Below are 25,022 nucleotides of genomic sequence, written 5' to 3' on the forward strand. Positions count from 1 at the left end.
CTGGGTAGGGGATGTGGCTTGGTGGTGGGGCATTTGCTTTTTTCTTACTCATTTTAAAGCAGTTTATGTGTTTATAAACTCATTGCTGGAATGCTATCACTGCCAGCAGGGTGCTGTGGTTAAGAGCGGTGGACTCCAATCTAGAGAACTGGGTTTGATTTCCTCCTCCTCCATGTGTAGCCACCTGGGTGACCTTGGGTTAGTCAGTTCTCCTAGGACTGTTCTTACAAAGCAGTGCTCTTAGAGCCCTCTTGGACATACCTCCTCATAAAATGTCTGTTGTGGGAAGGGAAAGGTTTGCTTTGAGACTCTTTTTCATATATGGGCTGGTAGTTGATGTATGCACATATCTCAAGTCACAGCTAACTTATGGTAACCCCAGCAAGAGGCTTCCAAAGCAAGTTAGCAGCAGAAGTGGTTTGCCATTGCCTTCCTCTGCAGAGCATTCCTTGGTGGTTTCCTATCTAAGGACTGAGCTATGAAAGTCCGATGAGATTGGCCTATACGCCTCTCCAATTGTTATTATAAGAACCTTTTAAGCATAGACACTGGCTTTGTGGAATGTGGTAATATTTGTAAAGTTGCTGTTGCCTCTATCAGCTTTCAGTTATACAAAGGAACAAATCTACTGTGTGAAGACAATACAACAAGAATTGGTACAATGTGAAGAAAAGCTTTATCAAATGCTTTGGGAGCACAAAAATGTTAACAAGCTGTAGGAATGCCACTGGAAATTCCAAAATCCAAACAAGGCACGAGTAAATCCTGCATTTTGCTTGTGAATGCTTCCTCAGTGGACACCAACAATTATATCATGGATTCAGAAATATAATCAATGTAAAATGACAACAACCAAATTTGCAAAGGTTCTCAATATTAAACATAAGGATGAAGCTTTACTGCACAAGTGCCTAGAGGCCTCTACTCTAGATAATATTCACATTCTAATGCATTTCTTCTTAGTTCTACAACAAATACAAGGAATGATGCGTGCTAAACAGTCTAAAATGCACAAAATGACAAATTAAAGTACAAAACTGTACCCAATTTACTTCCAATAAAGGATAATACTTACTAATTGCAGAGGTCTTCAAACTATAAAAGACTGTAAGGAAGGTATAGTCTAGGGTGGATACTCCCATTCAGTATTGATTGTATTTCTGAATCCATGTTATAATTGTTAGGGTCCACTGAGGAAGCATTCACAAGTGAAATGCAGGATTTACCAGTGCCTCATTTGGCATTCCTACAGCTTATTAACATCTTTGTATGATTTCTATGTATAGTTTGTGCTTCCAAAGCATTTGATAAAGCTTTTCTTCACATTGTACCAATTCTTATTGTCTTTACACAGTGGATTTTGTTCTTTTGTATATCTATCCGTTTTCAAGCAGATGAAATTCTTAACATTTGCTTTTTGTGAAACTTAGGCTTCTTAAAGCAAAAGAACTCCAGATATGGTATGTTGGCAAGGCTCCACTGAAGCAAGTTATGCTAATTTACTACAGATGAGAACATGATTCTTTGAGTTCACATGATTAAATGCTGTAGAAAGGCATTAGTTTGTATTGATTTATAGCATCTTCTGTGGGGCTTGTGTAATTGTACAGTAATGGATCTTAAGGTCAGCAGAGTTTCTACTGGCTTGTAAGGTGACTAATGCTCTTTAGAAACCAAGAGATGAATGAAAGCAGCCATCGGCGCAGTGGACGTGCCCACAGGCAGGTTTCATCTCTCACCTTCTGTCTTGATCTTGAGAGCCGTTCTCACCAGAGCAAAGAGCGTGGCATTGAAAGTGACAGTACCATCATTATTCAGGGGCATATTCATGCCCACCAGGCGCTGCATAACAAACAATCACATATGACAAAATAATACACATACATGCAGAGCACTTCCTCGCACCCACCTTTGATAATTATCCCTGTGTCCTTTACTCTCACAAAAAATCAGCCCATTAGTCCTACACTTTTTACATAATATTGCCCATTGCAATGGGAAATGGGGCACCATTTTGTGTAAGGGTAGAATTGGGCTGGAGGTGGACAAGAATGCAATACTTTCTACGGTTCCAAAGGAAGTATTTTTTCAGGGTTACCTTGCAAGCCACACGATGTGGGCAAAACTTCCCAAAGCCGAGGGGAGGCTGGATTCGTCGCAACAGAGTCACCACATCTAGATGTTTGATGCGTCCCCTAAGAAACAGCAAGACAATAATCTTTTTTGTCTACAGCAGGAATGGAACTTCAATCCCTAGTGGAATTAAGTAATTTGGGAAGCTGGAGAAAACAGTTCAGTAGTCTATGGACTATTTACAACAAGAGCTGCTCTGGTGATATCATATACCAGTAGAAAAAAAGGAAATGCCCGAGAAAAGGGCAGAAGCCTTCCTTGAAGATATTCCCAGATCAAAAGCGGGAACCAGTAATTCTATTAATATGTGTTTATCAACACAAGTGGATGCAACGGGGAGCCACAGCCAATCCCAGTTTCCTTATTTGTGTCCAGGGATAATATTTGTGGATTATGTTGGCTACATGTTGGGTATATGAATTAAAACACACAAACACAGCATGACATTCTGCACACATTGTATGTAGTGATTTTCAAGTTTCTTGCATGTAAAACTGTCCTTACTTACAAGAGACATCTGCATGTTTAAAAACAGGATGGGTAATACCCATTTCATCAATGGCTATTTAGTCATGTGTGCAGACAGATTGTTCTGAGCATCCAGGATATTAACCTGATACTAACCTTTAAAGCTCTAAATAGTCTGGGACTGGCATATCTGTGGGACTGTCTTTTCCCTTATATTCCCCCAAGAGCATTAAGATATTCGGATCAACATCTGCTCAGGATCTCTGGCCCCAAAGAGGTGAAACTGGCCTTGACCAGGACCAGGGCCTTTTCACCCCTGGCCTCAGCCTGGTAGAATGCGCTCCTGAGGGAGATCAGTGTCCTGTGGTACTTTAGTCAGTTCCACAGGTCCTGCAAGATGGAGCTATTCCACCACGCCTATTGTTAGGGCCCATAATAATATCCACTAAAGATGTTGGCCTCACTGCTGGGGGAGTAGAGAAAAGACATTAAAAACAATTCCTGATACCTTAACCCCCTGCCTGGAATTGTAGTTGAGGCAAGGTGACCAGATTGTCCCACTTTTGGAGGGACATCTGGGGGCACCTGGCAAATTGTACTTATGTTGAAATTATATATATATATATATATATATATATATATATATATATATATATATATATATATATATATATATATATATATATATATATATATATATATATATATATATATATATATATATATATATATATATATATATATATATATATATATATATATATATATATATATATATATATATATAATATAATATTACCATACTATCTATGCGTTCTATGCATTCTGTGAAAATATTTGTTGCTCCATATAGACCAAATTTTTAATCAAGAACACCCCTCCCCCAGTCAATGGTGTCCTGCTTTACCAATGTTGAAATCTGGTCACCTTAAGTTGAGGGCATAAGTTGGAATAATAATGTTTTAATATTGTCACACCCCTGCCTCCGGTTCCCGCACAGCCGCCGTTGCTGCTGTCAGAGCATGTTCCCCTGCCTCTGGTACGTGATTCGGTCTCTGCTTCCCAGCCGAGGGTGTCAGAACTCCTTCCTGGGTGTGCCCAGGTAGGGCAGCACAAATGTTTTGTTATGATTGTATGATATTTTATAATGTTATTATCCACCCTGAGCAATAAGGAAGGGTAGTTAAAAATAAATTATTATTATTATTATTACCTTCCTCCCCCTGACACATTTAATGAAAAATAGCACTAGTATTTTTCTAGACAGCTCTATCTCATTCTACATCTAACCTCACACAGCTAGAATTATATATATGCAGGGCAACACTGGTCAATCTCAATCCCTTTTTAACATACAGACTGAATAGATACTTACTTGGAACCAATAGCAATTATAGCACAAGCTATTAACCATCTGACACAACCAATTCTAAACACATTTTCAAATGTATTCATGGAAATTCCAGGTTAGTGGGTCAGGATCAAGAGTTAGGAATAAAACTGGAACTTGCAGTGATGCTTCCCATTCTGGAGAAACTTGTAACTATGCTCTCACATCACTTCTGTCAAGACTAACGCCACTAAGTAATACTGGGTTTCCTTCCCACCACTAATGGAGACTCGTGTCTGATAGTTACAAGCTGTTAATTAATTCTCACTTGGCTTCAGGGTCATACTCTGCCCAGATTCTTTTGAATTCATCCAGGTGATGTGGACCCAATATGGACCAGTCCCGTGTGAGGTAGTCAAAGTTGTCCATGATGACAGCAACAAAGAGGTTGATAATCTAAGGAGAGATGCATTGGAAGATAACAAGGCATAACACTGCCAATCACTTAACCAGGACAAATAGTGCAATCCTAAAATGCAACCCTGAAAAGGTTGAGTAATCTTCTCTGGGAAGAAGACAAAATATTCAGCATACTATGGGCCAAATAACGTTTAAGTTCACATGCCACATGGTAAGCAGAAAGACAAAACACCACAGACAAATTCTGCAGTGTTGGTTGGTTCAGATCTCAGAAACCAGTGCATATATATAGCCTTTAGCCTCATTCCCATTACTGTTCTAAACTGGATGTCATCTGTTGCTGGCCTGGTTCTGAGTAAAGCGATACAGGGACAGAGGTTTCATACAGCGAATTTCATGTTGTTAATTAGTCATTCTCAGAAGCGATCTGGCCCTTTTAACCAGTGCCAGGCTTTTTTTCACTGTCCTGTTTTGCCATGTGATCTTCCTCAAACTTTTTTTTTAAGTTCTAAGTTGAATGCTATCATGCTAGATCAATATAGCACTTCTCAGTGTATCTCAATGGTGCTGCTGTAAGCACTGAAGCACTATATTGGTCTAGCACTATAGCATTCAACTTAGACTATGGAGATAATTTTATAACCTCACTTGCCAAGTACCCCAAACCAACCTGACTGACTCATATATACACTATTATTAGACATCTCTAGGCAATTTGTTTACATTATTATGCAATCTACTACACACAATGGTCTCCCAACACCAGCCAATAGTGTATGATTATGCAACAAGTCTGAGGGCCAGTTACAATTATATGTCGTTATAAGTTTGATCATAAAACATACTTCTCCCAGAATGCTGAGCTAAGAACAGATCTTCGTATTTATCTGTCTATTACCAGACTTCGTAATTTCCAAATTCTCTTACCATTTGTTAGAATTTGCACTGTAGCTGGCCTAACAGGCACCATTCAGTAGAGATTTCATCCATTGTTATATCTGTGCACTAATGAAAACCTACATAACCTAACAACCCATTTCCATTGTTTGATTCAACACACAGGAGGAAAGGGAAAACTGGATTTCTTATAGGAAAGAGCACCGGTCTAGACTGATTTTTCCATATAAAATAATTCCTTTCTTGCAAATGGAATTTCTCAAGTCCCCATGTACTCAAGGAAGTATTAAAGAATAGGAATTGCTCTCCTGTGTGATTTACATGCATACAAAAATCCAGTCAGTTCTCCCAGTTCAATAAAGAGATAAGGCAAAGCTCTGCTGCTAGGTGCATCAATTGACCTATAGCCTTGGGGTCCCTCACTCATGAGGGCAGCACCATTTTATAAACTACTTCCAGCCACTTGCAGAATGGGTTGCCCTAGCAGGAAGCTAGATGCTACTTTACCCATTTCCCACCATCCTGGTACTGCCCAGAGATGCCACCAATTAGCAGTTGAGATCTCCAGATCCCTTTAAAAGGCTGTACTCAGTGGCACTTTCCCCCAAGACTCTCCTCCTTCTTATAGAAGGTCCCTAGTAAGTCCAGAGACTCCCCAGTTCCCAGACAATGGGTGAATCATATGTGTTGTTGGAGGAAGTGTGAAAATATAAACTTGTCGTCATATAGCAGATAATTGTCCAGGAGAGCAAAAATAACATACCAAGAAAGCACATATCATGTAGAAACTGATGAAGTAGAAATAGGCAAAGCCTGTACCACAAGTGTGTTCTTCCCCAGGGGCATAGTCTGACTCAGGGTCACACAGCTTCCCATAGCTGGCAGCCAGTAGGACCTCTTGCCAAGCCTCACCTGTTGCACACCTAGAGAAATGGATAAAGTAAAGTAAATCACCCTTTTCAAAATACTTTAACTGGATTAGTAGGACATACTATGTTCTGTAAAGAGAATGGGGGTCAGCATCTTTGGGATCTAATCTATATCATATGAAATTAGCGGTGATTTGATCCCACTTTTGGAATTTCTCTGAGTTACCAGAATTTTTTTTTAAAAAATCCAAATCCAAGATCTATGGTCTGTTATAGAGAGCCAGTTTGGTGTAGTGGTTAGGAGTGCGGACTTCTAATCTGGCATACCAGGTTCGATTCTGCGCTTCCCCACATGCAACCAGCTGGGTGACCTTGGGCTCGCCACAGCACTGATAAAACTGTTCTGACCAAGCAGTGATATCAGGGCTCTCTCAGCCTCACCCACCCCACAGGGTGTCTGTTGTGGGGAGAGGAAAGGGAAGGCGACTGTAAGCCACTTTGAGCCTCCTTCAGGTAGGGGAAAGCGGCATATAAGAACCAACTCTTCTTCTTTTTCTATAGTAAACAGCATGGTTAAAATGCAAGCACCTTCTCTGAAGCCTAAGGATTCCCTTTACCATTGCTATTGCGATTACATTTCTGTAGAAATTCAGTTGTGATTTGATGCCTGGAATCGCAGGGTGGAGTCCCAATATAATAAATGCCTAATTTACTTCACTTTGTCAGGTACTCACAGCCAAGCACATAAATGGCTGCTGAAGTTGGAGTCATCCACAAATGCATTTCCTTTGAACTACCTCTGAGCTATGCGCAAAGCCCCAAGGAAGACCATTTCTACAACAGGCACATATGCAAAGGAGCAGCAACCTAAATAGTACCTAGTCTCGTTAATCTATGTGCTGTCTATATTTGAACATGCTTCTTGAATCTCTCTTTTGGAATGCAGGCTAGTATATCAAACATTTGGGATGTTGAATCTGTTGCTTTGTATATCTCAGATACTTCACGGAGGCAGGCAGTAATGAATTCCTCAAAATATGTTCTACTTTCTGAAAATCCATCTTCAACAGTTAAGCAGTTCAGAGACAATCACTAATCTACCTGGAAGCAATTTTCCAACTGTCCTATGAGAACAAATCACACGTTTTGCCCTATTCCATGGATGAGCAAGCCTCTTCTTGAGAAGCAGGTTCAGATCCTTTGTTCTGAAGCTGGCTGCATGGCCTTTGGCCAGTTGTTCTTTTTCTTTCGTGCTTTCAACCTAACACATTTAAGGGGGATTTTATGAGGGAAGGTAGAACCATGTATCCTGTTCTGAGATATGTGGAGGAAGGGTGAGATAGAATTGTGCTTCCCTATCAAGGGAAGGATTTATTTAATTTCTTTGCTTTTATGTATATAATAATGCATCAATGATTTTCTTGAGCCCTTTGTATTTTATTTATATATTTACTCTGGAATTTCTTGACCATTCCCCCTGGCAAGCTGGCTCAGAGAGGTTTCCAACACAATCAGATGCCATTACAGTAATTCATAAAATACAAATACAATAATTCATAATAGTTCATTTACATTTAATCTACTTTAATAGTTCATTTACATCTAATTTAATTATAAAGTTTAAATTGGCTAAAAACTATTAAAACCACCTACCTTAAAACCATCAACCTGTAACCAGCAACCAGCTAATTTTTTTTTTTTTGCACAATGAGCTTTATAGGACAATGGCTTCCCATTAAGCTTCTTTCTCCCAACCAGTTTGCTAGAGCCTGATGTATTTTTTCACAATGGGCATTATAGCTAGTAATACATAACGCTCCACCACATCTTTGTAATAGTGCATTTTTGTTTTAAAGGCTCTTAACTCAAGAGTGATATGAAATGGAAGAAGAGAGCAACTACACAGGGAGGGTGAAAAAGCAATTCTCTACTACACTGAGGACTGTGGAAGTGGTGCTAGCAAAGCCCAACACAGGAAAGGGTTTATATGATACAGACCTGAACAACAGCAGCACTGCCTGTGGGAAGGTCTGAAAATTGTTATTCCGATTGATTTGGGTTCCATCCACTAGAGCAACTTTCCCAAACATCTGAAAAGCAGAAATTCTGGTTCAACTTACTTGTGCAGACATTCATTCCTATCCTGTGATTCTTTGATCTACTCTCTCTCTCGGCCCCATTTTCCTGACTCCCATTACTACACCCCATTGTTTCATTGTTCTCTGATTCTTTAGATCCCCCCCCAAAAAAACTGCAGACAGTCCTAATTGTACATACATACTTACTTTTATTGCTATCGTAATCAGTTTGTTGGTTTTAAATATTTTATAAGGTTATGATGTTGCTGTTGGTTTGTTAGTACTCAGATGGTATTTTAATTGGATTTTTCCCCCTGTTGATTATTGATGAGTTTCTTTTTCTAGGTACTGAGTGGTGTTTTTTAATTGTATATAATCATGACTTGCGGTTTGTAAGCCATTCGTAGAGCCTTTATTGGCTGTGAAGTGCAGAATATATATACAATAATCATATAAACAGGCCTAATGAATAGACAGCAAATCCTATTGAACTGAGAAGACTGTGGGTCATTCCGCACTAGTCTTACATTTTGTTTTCACCCCTAAAACTACATTCCGCATGACATTGTGAGTAATCTGCAACACTCCTGCAACACTAGCGCCAAAATCGCTTGGTTGTAGCAATTTCTGGGGAATCGGGAAAGGTGGATTCACCCTCAGAAAATCGCTACACTCTTGCCAACAACCTGCAACACTTGCGAAAAAGACATGTGCGTTCTCAATGTAGCGGTTGCAACAAAGTCCCTCCCCCTGTCTCTCTCCTCCGAACTTCCGGCGAAGCGATCGCCATTTTTCCCCCCTCGGAGCGGGGAAAGCAATGAACCAGCGAGGCTTCTCCGGCTACAGTCCCTCCACAGGAGTGCTTTAAAACTCCCCAAAGTCCCCAAGCACAACACAGCCCCCTGTTCGCCAGTTCCCTTTAATTTTGGCCAAAAATCGTGCCCGTGGGGGGGGATTTTTTTTCCACTCGGGGGAGCATGGTAACGATGAATTGCCAGCTCACACGCTGGCTAGATGGGTCTCTCAGTTGCAACGAATCAATGGATATTTGTTGCAACGTGTGTGTGTGTTTTTTTAAACCTGTGCTTAAAGGGAAAGGGGCTTTTCGGGAGCATGATAAAAACCGCCCATTGGCTGTTCCATTTGACTGATGGCCAAAGGTGGGAACAAACACACAAAAAATCACTTCCTTTCTAGCGATTCCTGTGAGACTGGAAACCTGTGGGGAATGAATGAAACACTACTGGATTCCACTACAAATGAAGGTATGCAGAATGCCGCGATTCCACTATTTAAAATAGCGTTTCCGCTTTGTGAAAGCAATTGGATCAGTCCTCCTGGATCAGACACAGGATCCATTTGGTTCAACATCCTCTTTCTCAAGGTGGCCAACTAGGTGCTTCTAGGAAGCCCCAAAGCAGAGGCCATGAAGGCAATAGATGCAGCACCACCACCCCATCAACAATTAGTATTCAGGTACAGACTGCCCCTGAATCTGAAGGGTCCACTTAGCTAATAGCTATTGACAGATTTATTCTCAGTTAATTGGCCCTTTGTAAGCTATATCAGCCCCATGAAACTGTGTGATCTGCTGCTGAGTAACATGCACATGCTAGCCTACAGAGTTTGAAGCTGAATGTCTATGGCATCAAACATTAGTCTCTTTGGCATCCCTCAAAATAAAATGTGTGGCAATTCAGAGCACGGGGCTTTCAAGGGGTAATAATTTCATGGGTTACTTCATAGAATGCACAGCAGTCCTTCGGAGAGAAGATTTCAGGTGACTGAAAATGAGCAAGATACTCAAGGGTATATCATATCAATATACCACTCTCCCTTTTGACTCAGGGTGGCTTACACAGAACATGGGAACATAGGAATGGGTACAATACAATTCAGAAAAATTTGAACAACAGTGGCTTCAAAACTTTCTAAAAACTGGTAGTAACAATTAACCTGTTAACTAAAAATGCCAATGAAAGATTAGGGATCTTGGCTACATCTGTGCTGAGGGAATACAAGCATTTCATGGAGTCCTTACCTGCATCCCAATCACAGCGTAGATGAAAAACAGCATCACAATCAACAGGGCAACATGTGGCAGAGCCTGTGGAACAAAGTATAGAATTCAAGAATCTTTTATAACTCCAGTACAGCAATGAGATGGAAAGTGCTGGCCTGCAGTGCTTGTCTTTCCTTCCCTCCACCCCACTTCTGAGTTCCTTCCTGCAGGTAGACTAGGGCCCATGTCCTCTCAACAAGTATGTCACACACCTGGAAGGACTTGATGAAGGTCCAGAGTAAGTTTCTAATGCCTTCTCCTCGGCTCAGCAATTTTACCAGCCGCAGGACTCGGAAAAGCCGAAAGAAGGTAATTGAGACTCGCCCGTTCTCATCGTCACCTGTGGAAGGAGGCTGCGGAAAGAGCAATCTCTTAGACAGTGAGTACAATTGGAAGCGGGCAGGAGACAGACTTCAGGAGTTGATCCGGCTTGTCTGGCAGGTTTGTCACATTTACCAGCCACGTTGCTCTTCAGTTCACCTGCTGCTTGGTCTATGGATATAGCCCATAGCAACAAACACAGCAATAGTTGCAACACCGGTAGAAGTAGGGCCTCAGGCCAACAGCATGCTAGAGGGGAAGGAAGGATCACACTACTCCACTAATGGCATGCTAACTCAAAAAGTCTGGAATAGAGATTAATGCCGCCCCTTCATACTCAGCTTCCTAATAGGAAGATGAGTCTTTTGACCTTGATATTTCTTCTGAAGCTACAGGTAACACATTCTGTTGGCTGTGAGACTGCTGGCTTCCATTTTACTGAAATTAAAGGTGATTCTGCATCATCAAGAGATCCCCAGGTCCAGCATGGGAGGAAGGGTCAAATGATCAAACACACTGAGAGGAAACACACTCAATATGGAGTCAGAATCCATCTACAGATTTATATTTGTGCAGATAAAGGAGCAAAAAAATTAATTCAAAAAGTGCTTCCTGCAATGTTCAGTGTAATATCTACAGGCTTTAGGATCTTCAGCTCTTGCTTTATTGTCTTCTGCAGTGAAACTGCACAGGATGGGCTTGCAGGTTGGACCAGAAATGGAAGTTAGATACTTCCCCCATCCCTGACTCAGTGACATATTAGCTGGTACTTGCTGTCCATTGGCAATTTCATGAATAGTGCACCCACAGAAATATTCCCACTACAGCAGGCTTTTTCAACCAGAGTTTTGTGATACCCTGTGGTTTCTTGATGGTCCTGGATGGGTTTCCTGAATGAGTGGGAGTTAATTTATTTGAATATATATTTTAAATGTCCGCTCTGCGGGTATGAATTTACTGGTTGTCCCGGGCCCATGGGATGTTTGCCTGGCTTCGACCTGGGCCAGGGCCTTTTCAGTCCTGGCCCCAACCTGGTGGAATGAGCTCCCAGAAGAGCTAAGGGCCCTGCGGGATCTACCAGCTTTCCGCAGGGCCTGCAAGATGGAGCTCTTCCACCAGGCATATGGTTGAGGCCAGGGCAGCTCTCCCACTAATCCATCAGAGGATCCGCTCCAATATTGAGATCTCTAACATCAAGATCATTGTTAGATCTATTGTATTGGCGCCACCCTCTTCTGAATATTATTCTCCCCACCAGGCTGAATTGGGGGGGAAGTTGGGTAAATACGATTAGAATTGTGACCACCACCGCTAATATGTTATATGTGACTTGTTGTTGTAAATTGGGGTTTTTATGGGGATTTTATTGTGTTTTAACTGTTTATGTTGTAAACCGCCCTGAGACCTATTTGGAGAAAGGTGGTCTAAAAATTAAATAATAATAATAATAAACATTTATTGGATGATATGACCATATTGTCCCTCTCCCATCTCCCAGAATGGCCAGTGATGGGCCTGGAGGAGGTAGGAAAGGAAGGGGTCCCAGGTGAGTGTGTCCACAGCTATGATTCCCCACCATATTCTGCATGATCACAACACTTCTGGAGTTTCTCAAAGTCTGAAAAATGTTTCAGGAGTTTCTCATCAGTAAAAAAGTTGAGAAAGGCTGCACTACAGTGTTAGAAGTCTTGTCAAAAAAGCTGCTGCACCTTGGAAGCTGTTGCTTTTAGGCAACAATACAGTTCCCAGGTCCTACAAAATGTAGAAGGCTATATAGTCTTATTAGCCAACTGTACAGAATGTGCCAACTTCTTTCTTCTGGATAACTTGTGGCAAGCAATTTCTATCTGGGCAGGGGGGAAATGGGGGACAGACAGAGACAATAATTGGACTTGCTGCTTCCAAATCTTTTAAAAAAATAGTATGGCAATAGAAATAGTATATCAGTCTGCAACTGGAGGTCAGGAGGCTTCAGGATCAAGGCAATTCTGCAACCTTACAACCACTCCCTATGTGCATTGGCTTGAGTACACCAGAAGATGTCTGCAAATGGAAGATGAGAGTTGGGTTTGTTGCCAATTCCCTCTTCCAGCGGTAAACCTCCAGCTCTGCCATCAGGCTGATCCTGGGATCACCCCAGCAGCAGCAATCAAGGGAGCATTCTGAGTTACAGTAGGAGTGTGGGAATGGGTCCAAGCTATTGCCTAGCCATCTTTAAACGCCGCACACTAAATAATTCAGTAAGGCCTCTGTGGGAGGAGTTAGGGCGGGACCCGTCCGGGATAAAAACTCGGAGGGGTCCAATCAGGAGCCTCGCCGCCAACCTACAAGGGACAAAGGACCACCCCGCGGCAAGACTCCCCTACAACGGACCGGGGGACCTCCACGAACCTCCCCCCCTAAAGCCGCATTCAAGACGCCTCGACTGCCGCTGGAGCCCACCCGCCGCCATTTGCAGCATCGGCGCCCAGACGAGCGGTGCCCTGCGAGGCTCAGCTGCCGCGGTGCGAACACGCAGCTCCAACGCCCGGCCATCAGAGCCGACGCCAAGACATTGCGCCCCGTGGCAGCAGCAACACAACGCCATGATACCTGCACCCAACAGCCAACGTCAAGAGGCGGTGGCCGATGGCGGCGCCCATCGCTCACACGAGCTGACAACAGCCACGGCCGACAACCGAGGCCATGAGGACACAGCCGGCTGTTGAGGCGGATGGTGCCGGCACCTGCTGCCGCCACCCCATTGCTCACACACACCGACAGCAGCCGCGGCCACGATGAGCCGGCCGCGGTGGCGGCCGGTGTCGCCAGCCGCCACCGCCGCCCATCGCTGCGAACAGAAAGAGGCCGCCGCCACTGCCGCCCAGCAGTGGCAGGGCCCAGCAAAGGCGGCGCCTGCCCGCGGCGCCAGGCCACCGCCCGACCCCATTCTCTCTTGAGCCCGCCTCCACTCCTCACACCAGTTGGCACACATGCTTCGCCCCTGCCGCCAGCCCACCGACGATATCTGCTGCTTTGCCGCCAGGGACGCAGGTAGGCCTCGGCTGCTGGGGGGGGGGCCCCGCCAATCCTGCCACGCAGGCCCCAGAAGGGTCTGGGGGCTGCTAGTGCCCGCTTTATTTACACTACAGCAGGCTTTTTTAACTAGTTATCAAATAATTAAGGAGCAATGACAAAGTAATGAGAAAGAAAATCTTGTAGGGCACAGCTCTTTGCTCCCTATTCATTAAACCAACATATGATAAATGTGAAGTGCAATAACATTAGAAAGAAAGGAATAAGCCGGCACTGATTTTGTGAACTTTAACTCTTCAAGGCAAAGTGTATTGACTACCCTTCTCTTGAAATCAGCCTCCCCTGATTTATGAATGGAAGAATGATTAAGGTGGCGTGATCTGCATGGAATAAAGTGGTAGGCTAGTACAAACTGTGGACGTGCTAGATATTCATCTGTTGATGGTTCAGACCATCATATAGAAGGTACATTGATTTCCCTCTCCCCCCAGTTAAAAATATATTTAATGATACAGTTTAGAATGCCTCAACAAAACAGATACAGTGTAGAAACCAACTTCAAGTCACAGAAGGCATTTGTAGATCAGGGACTAAAGGAGCTCCTAGATCTGCGATAAGATTTTAATATGGAACTGTCCAACCATGCAGAGGTCTTAAAAGTGGTCAGTGGTACATCTGCTAAGTTACCAAGCCTGGTTAGCTACATGTACAAAAGGCTCTCAAATTGTCCTAGTTTTCATTTTGGGTGCTGGCACTATAATACAGAAAGGGAATTTATGGCGCATCAGCACCACTTGTGCAGTCTACATAAAATACCTATGGATTTAAACTTGCTTAAAAGTTATTCCCTCTTCAGAGATAACTGAAGTTCTGCTAGCAGGATCTCAGAAAAATTACAATTCGTAACCTTCTTTGAGGGATACAGCAACAGTTGGTATAAAACTGATATATGTATTTGTAGGATAGATGTGCCATGCCTTTCCAAGTTCAAGGTAGGGAAATGGTACCTTATTTACTAAAGGGTTTATACTATATGGACATATCTTTAGATGTGTTCTCCATGTTTCTCTGAAGACTCTATTTTGGCACCAATCTCATGCAACTCATACCAACACAGCAGGACACAGCAACATGGAATGGTCTAAAAAGGAAGGGAAAAAGAGCATGATAAAAGAAAAAGGTTGTCCACAGCAAGCTCATGCAGCTGATATTTACAATGCCATTACAGCCACCGCTTAGGCAGTACAATCCGCCTCTGGAAGCTAGAACAGTCTGTCAAGAGAACAAAAGAGTCAACCAAAGAGTCCCAAATCTTTAAAGGTTGAGAAAGGAGGGAGAAAGAGTGAAGGAAAGAGACAGAGGGATAGACCGGATGAGTAGGAAGGACTGAGTTTCACAGAGGGAGATCATGGCAGATGCTAATTATAACCACTACAAGGAAGACAAGCAAAAAAGAGGAAAGGATAAAGGGCTTGGGGAAATAATGCATGAAACAATAGGAAAAATTGATCAGTATCTAGTGCACAGACTTGAAGAGAAGAGCACTAAGCTGAGAATTGTTGCGGTCCTGAACAACAATTTCAGGACCTTGGAATTTTAGAAAAAGTCAAAGATCTAGCTTTGTTAAAAGACCCTCTGTAGCAACTTTTAAATGACCCACAAGCTCCTAAAATTAAGCACATGGATCTGTCTATGGTACACGGTCAGCTGTAACAACATGGTCAAGAGACCACTAGGGGACTAGATTTCAAGTGGGGGCCAGGTGCTGTTAGGTTCTTATACAAGAGATTAGTGTTCTTGGCATAACCTTTCCCCATTAGGAACTCCTGCTCCAATAGTTCATGGTCACATCTTCAAACTCTCAGCATACCTCCTACCATGTTGAGTTCTTCTGCATATGTTAGCTCTTTCTTCTGTACATGAAAGTAATCCAAAGACTAGACTGAATGACCTGGGGAAGAAGGAACAGCAGCCTTCTCCAGGATATAACAAGATAGCCTGGTATCTATGATAGACTTGCAGTATTCAAATGTACACATTTAATAATTCTGATGCTATCTCTGTATTTCATTTCATACCTGCTCAAAATGGTTCCATTGATTCCAGTAATAAAGAAATGAATGTAGTGGCTTGCTAGATCAGTGCTCTGAACTGTTCTTTCTCTTTTTTTGACTAAAACCCTATTTGGACAAAAAGTTTCTCTTAGCCAAACCAACATATGAACTCTATTAAAGGCCCACAGATAATGCCAGTGGCACTTTAATACCACTGGTGTTACTTATTCTTGGTTGAAAGGCCATCAACAAGGACATTTATTAATCCATATAAAGAATTCCCCTAATAGTGTACTTGTTGAACATTAATATACAGATAAATGAGACAAATGGACAAGGAAGGAAAGAGGAAGACAAAAGAGAAAGGGATAGAGTGCAGAGGTTTGCAAAGATCTGTGGATGGAAGAACAAGAACAATGCTGAAGGATGGTGACTGTGTATTTGACAGTTTCAGAGGATTAGGTAGAGGGTATTTGATGAGAATTATGGTCCAAGTATTACTCCTATTATGCTTGTGCATTTTCCACCTCAGTTATTCAATATAAAATAGCATTCCGGTGTGGCAGATAAACAGCCCAAGGAAAAAATGAAATCAGGGCAAGAACTACTCTGTTGCTGACAGTAAAATAAAACAATATATGCCACACTGACTTACCAGGCCCCAGATTCCTAGTCTACATTCTTAGATTTCATTAAACTTTATCCCCGTCATCTTAATTGCTCAGCACCTGGACCTCCCCTCGGAGTCTTTTGGCCATCTAATGTGCCAAGCCATGTTCAGGGAAGGCATAGGGTAGTAGGGTCAGTGTAAAGCAAGTAGATAAAATCTACTAGCTTTAAGGTTGTAAACAACATCATAAAATATGTACAGCTTCTTGCTGATGATGTCTAAAACCTGGTTGATTCTATAAAGAGGCACACTGGGTGTCTCCAAAGGATGGATACATAAAGGAAGACAGAGTTCAAAAATGGAGGAGGGAGACGGTGGCAGGATTTCTTCGAAATGTGGAATTAGGCACAGACATGACTGATGAATTCTATATTGTAAATTAATCTACTTCTACAGCAGTTCTGGAAGCCACAGCTAACTGCAAATGCATGCATTAGCACTGGTCACATGAAGGCACAGGGAGGCATTTTTAGCCCAATGACAGCTGTAGTTGCCAGTATGCTCCCTCTTTATATGCAACACAGAACGTAGGATATGCATGTGCTATTCCAACTGCAGAATATTTTAATATTCTGTGGAGTATTTCATAGCTTCCATGCATGCATGTAGAGAAAGCAAAATTCATATATGCGAATGTTGCAATAAAAATATTCACACTATAAGCACATATAGTAAGCAGCCACTTAGAACATGGTTGCCATGGTGGTCAATGGCAGAAATTCTTTGCCGGTACCATGAGGCAAACCATCTCACGTTTTGGCTATATATTGCTTGCCAGGGGTATACATTTAAAGAGCGCAGAGTTTACAGGACAGATGGAATCTCCTGGACATGGTGGCACATCAGTTTCCAGGCTACGATCAAGGACAAATTACTTGATAGTGCTTCTTGGTAGAGATGTCTTGGAGTCAAAGTACACACTAGACTCCATTATGTCTGAGAGATGCCTATTGTTCCCTTCACTCAACAATCACAGCACTCCTATTTCATTTTGAAGGCTGGTGAAGTTAGGGCATGGCTGCTGTTTTCTGTAAGTCAGAAATTTTGCTCAGACATGCAGGATTTTTCTGTGGGAAGCTGAGAGATCAGATGCTGCTGCATCCCAACAGCTGGTCTTAGTTTTCTTCCTTCCTCAGTTTTCCAGTCTCTACCACTGCCTCCAATGCTGCCTACTCAAAATGCAACCCTGTCGCTACTCCCATTGCACTTACATCAATCTGACTTAGAATGACATCAATGATGCTGCCAATGACAATGAGGAAATCAAAGACATTCCAAGGGTCTCCAAAGTAGCCCTGGAAAAGAAAGGAGAAAATGGGCTACAAAGAGTACAGGAGAAGCAGGAGTGCAACAGAAGGAGGAAGACCCACAGAGCAGATGGGCGTATTTCCCATGTCTTTCTAGAACTTAACCTAGGAACCGGTTCTGAAACTTCAGGCTTATGTGATGTTGTTAAGATTGAAAAGGGACATGTACCCCCTCCCAACAACTGTACACACCTTCAGCAGTTTCTCTGGAGTGTGCCCACTGAAGAGTTTAAAGTGTTGCCCTGGGAGTCTTGTGCATCTGCTCCCTACTCACCTTAGCCTTGAAGGCTATAAGTTTAAGAATCATCTCCACAGTAAAAAGGATGGTGAAGACCACATTGAGAACATCTGAGACCTGGTTCATTGTCTCCGACTGATTGTAATGCTGTAGAAATAATTGAAAATTGGTTTGTATACAAGCAGCCCTAATAAAAATCTGCAAGGAGGAATCTTTACAAGTGTAGGCAACAGACCAAAGAACTGTGGCAGTGACATAGCTGAGTGAATGCAAAGATTCCCTTACCAATAATATTTTGGCAATGTTTTGCGCACCAGCATTTCCATGGCTGGGAGCTCTGGAGCAAGAACCACCATGAGAGTTCAGTAACATGTAGTTGTGTAAAACACACCACTGAACTGACAGACTGAGCCATATTTTCAAGCACAAGATCAGCAACTCCTCACTAAAGGGGCCCAGCTCTGCCACCCTTCTTTCATGGGCAGATTTTCTGTAGGATTCCACTACCACCATTTCATATACCTGCTACCCCTCAGTGGGCAGGAGTTCTACTCATCCATACCTGCATGCCTAAGCAGATGGTGTTCAATGTGATCAGGAAGAACATAAGATACTCAAAGTAGGATGAGGTCACCAGATACCATATCTGGTACTGATAGGGGTTCTTGGGAATGTAACATTTCAAAGGCCGTGCTTTCAGCGCATACTGGACACACTGACGCTGCAGGGAGAGAAAAGGCAAAAGGTGAAGCATAGAGAAATTATTCTTAGGTTCTCTCCTCAAGGAGTTCTAGTTCTTTGAGATCCTGAAGTTTACCACAAAGCCAAATAATGTATATGTCCTGTTCCCTTCCTAAACCATTTGCTTAAATGGATTTCTTCTCAAGGTTTGTTAGGATGATCACAAACTTCAAATGATCAGAATTTTCCAGGTTCTTCCTGCAGTAGCAACTTGGAAGAACTAAGCCAGAACAAGCACCAATACCACAGACTATTACCACCCTGGGACTTATATCCAGCAGCTGAATTTCTGCAGCTAGTGTGCATTTGAAAACTCCCAAGCCAAAATTAGTCCCTAAATTCCCTGTTTCCTTTCAGCTCAGGAATATTGAAAATGACTGAAACTCTCCTGAAATTCTGGTTGTGGTTTGAGTCTGGGAATGGTTGCAGGAGCAGAGAAGGAAGGAAGGAAGAGAAAGAAAGAGGCCAAGTTTATCACAGTATCTGGGAGGGGGGCATGGCTGTCATGAATGGAAATCCTTGGGACTGCAGAAACTTTAGTCTGTATCCAGCCCAACAGCTAGCTCAGGCCATGGCACCTCTGCTCAGATTCCATATCTGGCTCATATTACCATACCTGGTTCTTGTTCAGTTCACAGTTTTTATACTCTGTTTCCCCTTGCTCCTGGAAGGTTACAATGACAAAGCCTACAAAGATGTTCATCATGAAGAAGGCTATGAGGATGAGATAGACGATGAAGTAGATGGCAATGCCCATGCGATAGTTGTATATAGGGCCCATGTCCTCACTGTGGGTATCAATGGCTCTGTACAGCAGCCTGTTGGGGATATCATAACAACCTGGGTTAATAGGCACGGTCAAAAAAGCTTTGAAGAAGTGATGTTGGAAGTCCTATACATCCTGCATTGCCACGGGTAGATTGACAGTTCCCCACTCTCAAAGGCTTTTTCCAGACAAGCATTCTATGGCTAAATGCAACTTTGTGGTATGGATTACTGTGGGGATACTATATTTTCCAGTGCTCATTCCACAATATATATAAATATAGTGCAGTCCTTACCCATATCAGCTGCAGTACAAGATGTAGTGGTTGTGCACCTACTGACACACAGCAGTAATGACATCACTGGGGATGTTCCCACTCCCCCCAGTAAGTCTGGTTGTGCAGCACAGTTAAATCAAGTAGCAGTGCAAGTGGCAGGCTCACTCATCTTTTGCAATAACCCTAGGGACCTACTTTACACCTCTCCCCCTGCCATTGGCTTCTGTACTCACTGAGGCCATCCCTCAAAGGTAGATACAGTGAAGAGAGACATCATGGCTGACAGGACATTGTCAAAATGGAATTCATTATGGAGCCACATCCGCTTGCGAAGAATGATCTGCGTTGAATCAGCATCAACATAATCGATGAAGTAACCTCTGGGAGAAGACAGACAAGAGTGGTTTTTTGATGTTAGGCTGATGCCTGTCATATTCAAGTTGTTCCTGGTCTTAAAAAATGGTAAACATTAATTTCCTCAGTTGATCTATTTATGATTAATATCTCAAAGTTCATTTTTGGTAGATGTGTTGTTTTGTGACAAGGATATCACAAGACTAGTGGTTAGAATGGTGGTCTAGGAGTAGGGAGGGAGGTCATCTGAGTTCTGATTCAATTTCACACTGTGTGACTTTGCATCAGTCACATCTCTTATGGCTTAACCTATCTAACAGGGCTGCTGTGAGGATAAAAGGGAGGAGGTAAGAGCTAAATACTCAGCTATGAGATCCTCAGAGGAAGCGTGGGATAAAAATACAGTAGGTAGAATTTGTCATGTCTAAAATTAGAAAAAAATTTACAAAACAGTCCTCTAAATTAGCGATCCCCAACCTGTGGGCTGCGGACCACATGTGGTCCTTCAACTAATTGGAGGTGGGCCCCGAAGGACGCCTCCCCCCCTGGCCCTTTACAACACACTTCGGGTGTCATTGTCTCCCATCACTCCCAGATGGGACTATCTCGTTGCAGAGAAACAAACTCAGGGTTCCCATTGATTTGTCATTGTCATGAGTTAAAATTTCCATGAAAATAAAATGTTCCTTATGTTAATTGTTGTGGCGTGTCTGTATCTTATTTTGAAGGGATGTTTAAACATTACCATAGCGATCAGAGAGCGTTAGGGCAGTGGTTGAGAGTAAAGGAGTAAACTACCCCCCCCACCGGGCCTCAGTAAAAGGCGTTAAGTGGTCCCTGGTGAGTGGTCCCCGGCGTTGAGTGGTCCCCGGTGATAAAAAGGTTGGGGACCACTGCTCTAAATAATAGAACTATTTGTACAGGGAAACTTTTGTATTTAGGGTAGGAAATCATATCCCTAAGCAGTTAATAGATTATCTTAGAATCAGATATCAGAGTGGAACAGTGACATCACAGAGTGATGACATCATTGTTGGTGCAATGCTGGCAAGATAGTAAGTCCCTGCTCCATCTCTCACCAATTGCCAGGACAGACCTGTGAACCCTAATTCAAAGTCATATAGGGTGTTTTGTAGTCCAGTAAATTCTTTCCACCACCATTCTCCTGTTTCCTTTAACCAGAGGACAATTCCATTGCAAATGGAGCAAAGTATTAATAGAATTATTATATTTCCTACATATATTAGATGTTCTTAAGTAGTAATTGCTGAAGCTACAGGCAACCCTTGCCGTTAGAAGTATGCATCAAACTTTTTTCTGAGCTTTAAATAAATCTATCAAACAACCTTTGAAATAAATCTATCAAACAACTGGCAACCTGAGGCAGCCGCATTGGTTGCCAGTTGCAGCCCGAATCAGGTTCAAGGTTTTGGTGTTAACCTTTAGGCCATCTGCAGTCTGGACCCCTCATATCTGTGGGACTGCCTATCTCCTTATGCCCCTCACAGGGCATTGCACTCGGTGGGAATGAATCTGTTGGAGGTTCCTAGCCCAAAGAAGCTTTGCCTGGCCTCAGCCAAGACCAGGTCCTGGCCCCCACCTGGTGGAATGAGTTCCCAGAGGAGATCAGGGCTCTGATGGAGCTAAAACAGTTCTGCAGGGCCTGCAAAAAGGAGCTCTTCCACCAGGCACTTGGTTGAGACCAGGCATAACCAACAGCGTCTGAAGGGCCCCTGCTCCTTCCCTCCCAGAACTCCATCAGTGCGCTCTGGACCAGCTTGCACTGTTGCACTGTTTGCATTGTTTGCACTGTTACAACTATCAATTATTAGTATTATTATTATGGTTATTTAAATGGTATGGATTGTTTCATGTATTGTTTATACATTTTATGTAAACCGCCCTGAGCCTCTGGGGAGTGCAGTATATAAATATAATAAATAAAATAACACAAAAGTGTTACTGAAATCAAGGTAAACAATGTCCATTCCCATGATCTAGCAAGGTAGTAACTTTCTCAAAAAACATTGTATTCTGACTGTATCATAAACAAGACATCTCTTGCTCTTATTATATCATAATCCCATAGTCCTGAACTGCAGAAGGACATACTAGGTAAATGGAGAGTAGCTTACCTGCACTCCTGTTCTGTAATCTTGAGTGGATCTGTGCAGCTGTAGAACTTTCCCTACATTAAATCAGAGAGGCCAAAGAAGAACTGATTTCAGTACAATTTCATTTGTCTGACAATCCTGAAAAATGAAAGTTTCCAGCTTAGAGTGCTTTTAACCCTCAATATTTGAAGATTTGGATTGAAAAAGCATGCAGAGCCAGTGCTTGCTTTGCATTTGTTGCTGAGGTCCATGGTAGTGACAGAAAACAGAACCTATCCCGGGCTATATTAAACAATTCCACAATAAATACAAATAAACGTTTCTTATCTCTTCTTGTAAATTTATGTGTATAAGCACAACCAGAACGGCCTCTAGATTAAACCGTTTTCAATTTTGTTTTCCTCAGTGGTTGTCCTTCTTTAAATTATATTATATATATGTGGCCTTAGGCTCTTAGGTTTGGGGAGGTCTGTTCAAAAGGGGAAGCCCTAATTTTCTCTCAGCAGAAGCTGCAGAAGCCCTAAATTTTGTCAGTAGATGTTTGCCTCGTGTTTTTTTCTCTCCTCTGCTATCTCCAATCCTCTCCTCCTCAAGAAAAGAAAGAAGCTCCTGCTGCACTTGGCTCCCCCCTCCCCTTCAGAGCCTCCCTAAGCACATGCAGAACACTTTTCTGTTTCAAGGGGGGGCGGGGGAGAGGAAGACCTGAGTTCAAATCGATCTGGACTCAACAGGATTGACAATGGAATAAACAAAGTAAGTGCAGATTCAGCCTAAGAAAGGTTTTTACCTTGAACAGCTGCACCCCAATGCAAGCAAACATGAACTGCAGTAATGCAGAGACCAGTACAATGTTGCCAATGGTCTTGATGGCCACAAAAACACACTGGACTACATGCTAGAGAGAGAAAGAGAGAGAGAAATGGGCTAGATTTGATCTGGCCATCATGTGATGGGGTTTTCCAGACAGTCAGATATTACAATGCCTGATAGCATCCCAGTCTAAGGTGAAACAGTTTTGTCTAGTTCACTGATAAACTCAAAGGTACTTATTCATTTAGAGGTGAGAAGTCATCACATGTTCCCCCTGACATGTCCTATTTCTGGACTAATGAGCATTAAGCAGTATCCCAGTTACCTACTCACCTTTAGGCCCTTTGCTCTATTAATGGCTCTCAGTGGTCGTAGTACTCTGAGAACCCTTAGGATTTTCACCACTGAGATAGTACTGGATCTGTTGCAGGAAATAGGAAAGACATCTCGATAAACTCAGACATTTGTGCTCATGTAACAGAGTTTCAATGTTTCCAGCAGTATAGTGAGACACTTTGTGGATGGGAATGCTGCGACCTTGCCACCAAGTGGCTTGAAAGAACTCTTCAGAAGGACACTTCCACTGTCCTGGCAGGTTCATTTGACATGGAATCATCACATAGAATTTTCTTCAAATTATATTGGAAAGCAGTAGCAGAGTGATAATTGCTACCTGAATTGCTGTCAAACTGAAAATATTCCCACAGCATGAAACTTGAAAACAGATATCAAAACTCCAATCCTTAATTCACCATCAATACTAGAAACTCCAAACCCTATGAAGGAACATTTGTAGTTGATGAGAGGAAGAGAAAGCAGGCCAAGAGATAATTATGCATAATCAGCTAGCAGGATTAAACTGCAGTAGCTGATTGTACCTCTAATTTCAATCCTGATGTGAAGGCGAGAAAGGAATTACTTTTAATTTTAATTGTTGAGAATACTGTCTGCAGTTTTACCAGTTTATCCCACCCTCAACAGCTCCTACACTTCTGGGTATAAGGTGTAATTATCTTCCTTGCATAAAATCTTTCTTTAATTTCTTCAGAAATATATCCATCCATATTGTATTTCATGGTATTCCCTACTCTGAAGTAACACATGAGATATTTATATTCCACAGATTCATCGTTTGTGCCAAAGACATATGATTTGTCTAATTTCTTCTCCCCTTTCCAAGACACTAGCTCAGGGTCTACAACAAATAATAGAACAACCCTCTAGATTAGAAAATAAATCCCTCTGCTGCAAGCTTACTCAAATCCCATGGAGATGAGGGAGACAGCTACCACAAGCAAGTCCAGGATGTTGAAGTAGTTACGGCAGAAGGAGCCCTTATGAAGGAAGGCACCATAAGTGGTCATCTGTTGGGAGCAGAAAGAACTGGTTAGCCTTCAGAAGATCTAGTTCTGGGTGTCTGTCAGTGTATGAGGATACTTCTTTCAGTGGCTGAATTCACATGATCATTTCGACATGTTAGAACATTGGTTGGTATGCTAAAATCATGGTTGCCTGAGAAAAAGCGGCACGAGACTTACCGGGGGCCGCCATTCATGTGGCGGCAGGAGGCGGCAAAGAGGAGGACGCCGGGAGCGACGGAGGCAAGGCGGGGCAGGTATGGCATTAGCGCGCCACCTCAGAGAGGAGAGGGGAGAGCACGCAACATCCTTATTAGGGCACCGCATGCTCCTTGGCAGCCTCTTTGCTCGCGGCCGCATGTAAGGGGGGAAACATTATGGTACTGAAGAAGTTTGTAAACTCTGTTAATATGTTTTGTTATGACTTGGTTATTGTTCTTGTTGTCACTGCAGGGAGGGGCGGCAAGGGGATGGAGCCCATCAAAAGGGAGTGAGTCAGGAAGAAAAGACTCATCCAGGTAGAAAAGCCTCAAAGAGAGAGGCCAGAACTGTGAGTAAGGCCAACCCGGCTGGGAAGGCCCAGAAAAGACACTCGCAGAATTAAATGCACTTGGCAAGGCCAAGGGAGGTACACGCCTCCTCGGGCATCCAGGTCCACGTAAAGGTTGAATCCCCAGCGACAAGGGGACCGGTGGCTCAGCACTAGGACCGGATCACCAGGGTGTCGCTTGGGTATTTTG

The 25,022-nt window shown here is 42.7% G+C and overlaps 2 protein-coding genes across 4 annotated transcripts in view; one reads left to right on the plus strand and one right to left on the minus strand.

Annotated features, from left to right (window-relative positions):
- Positions 1–25,022, plus strand: part of RPL10A (ribosomal protein L10a) — a 486,091-nt gene that overhangs the window by 403,735 nt on the left and 57,334 nt on the right. The window lies entirely within an intron of this gene.
- Positions 1–25,022, minus strand: part of CACNA1S (calcium voltage-gated channel subunit alpha1 S) — a 71,335-nt gene that overhangs the window by 10,017 nt on the left and 36,296 nt on the right. For 2 of the 3 annotated variants that reach the window (XR_013230370.1, XM_077334255.1), the window contains exons 20-36: positions 24,182–24,288; positions 23,258–23,345; positions 22,902–23,009; positions 22,136–22,188; positions 19,880–20,026; positions 19,220–19,421; positions 18,425–18,583; positions 17,899–18,009; positions 17,529–17,612; positions 14,809–14,865; positions 10,470–10,610; positions 10,237–10,302; positions 8,116–8,207; positions 6,012–6,171; positions 4,260–4,387; positions 2,099–2,195; positions 1,740–1,842 (exon numbers count right to left, since the gene is read on the minus strand). Coding sequence is in view for 2 of the 3 variants with exons in the window: in XM_077334255.1 (XP_077190370.1) it covers positions 1,740–1,842; positions 2,099–2,195; positions 4,260–4,387; positions 6,012–6,171; positions 8,116–8,207; positions 10,237–10,302; positions 10,470–10,610; positions 14,809–14,865; positions 17,529–17,612; positions 17,899–18,009; positions 18,425–18,583; positions 19,220–19,421; positions 19,880–20,026; positions 22,136–22,188; positions 22,902–23,009; positions 23,258–23,345; positions 24,182–24,288 (1,903 nt within the window). In the remaining variant the exon portion in view is untranslated. The remainder of the gene's footprint in view (positions 1–1,739; positions 1,843–2,098; positions 2,196–4,259; positions 4,388–6,011; positions 6,172–8,115; positions 8,208–10,236; positions 10,303–10,469; positions 10,611–14,808; positions 14,866–17,528; positions 17,613–17,898; positions 18,010–18,424; positions 18,584–19,219; positions 19,422–19,879; positions 20,027–22,135; positions 22,189–22,901; positions 23,010–23,257; positions 23,346–24,181; positions 24,289–25,022) is intronic. The other variant, XM_077334256.1, reaches the window with a different exon arrangement.

This window comes from Paroedura picta, chromosome 4 (genome assembly GCF_049243985.1).
Source record: "Paroedura picta isolate Pp20150507F chromosome 4, Ppicta_v3.0, whole genome shotgun sequence".
NCBI classification, from domain to species: domain Eukaryota; kingdom Metazoa; phylum Chordata; class Lepidosauria; order Squamata; family Gekkonidae; genus Paroedura; species Paroedura picta.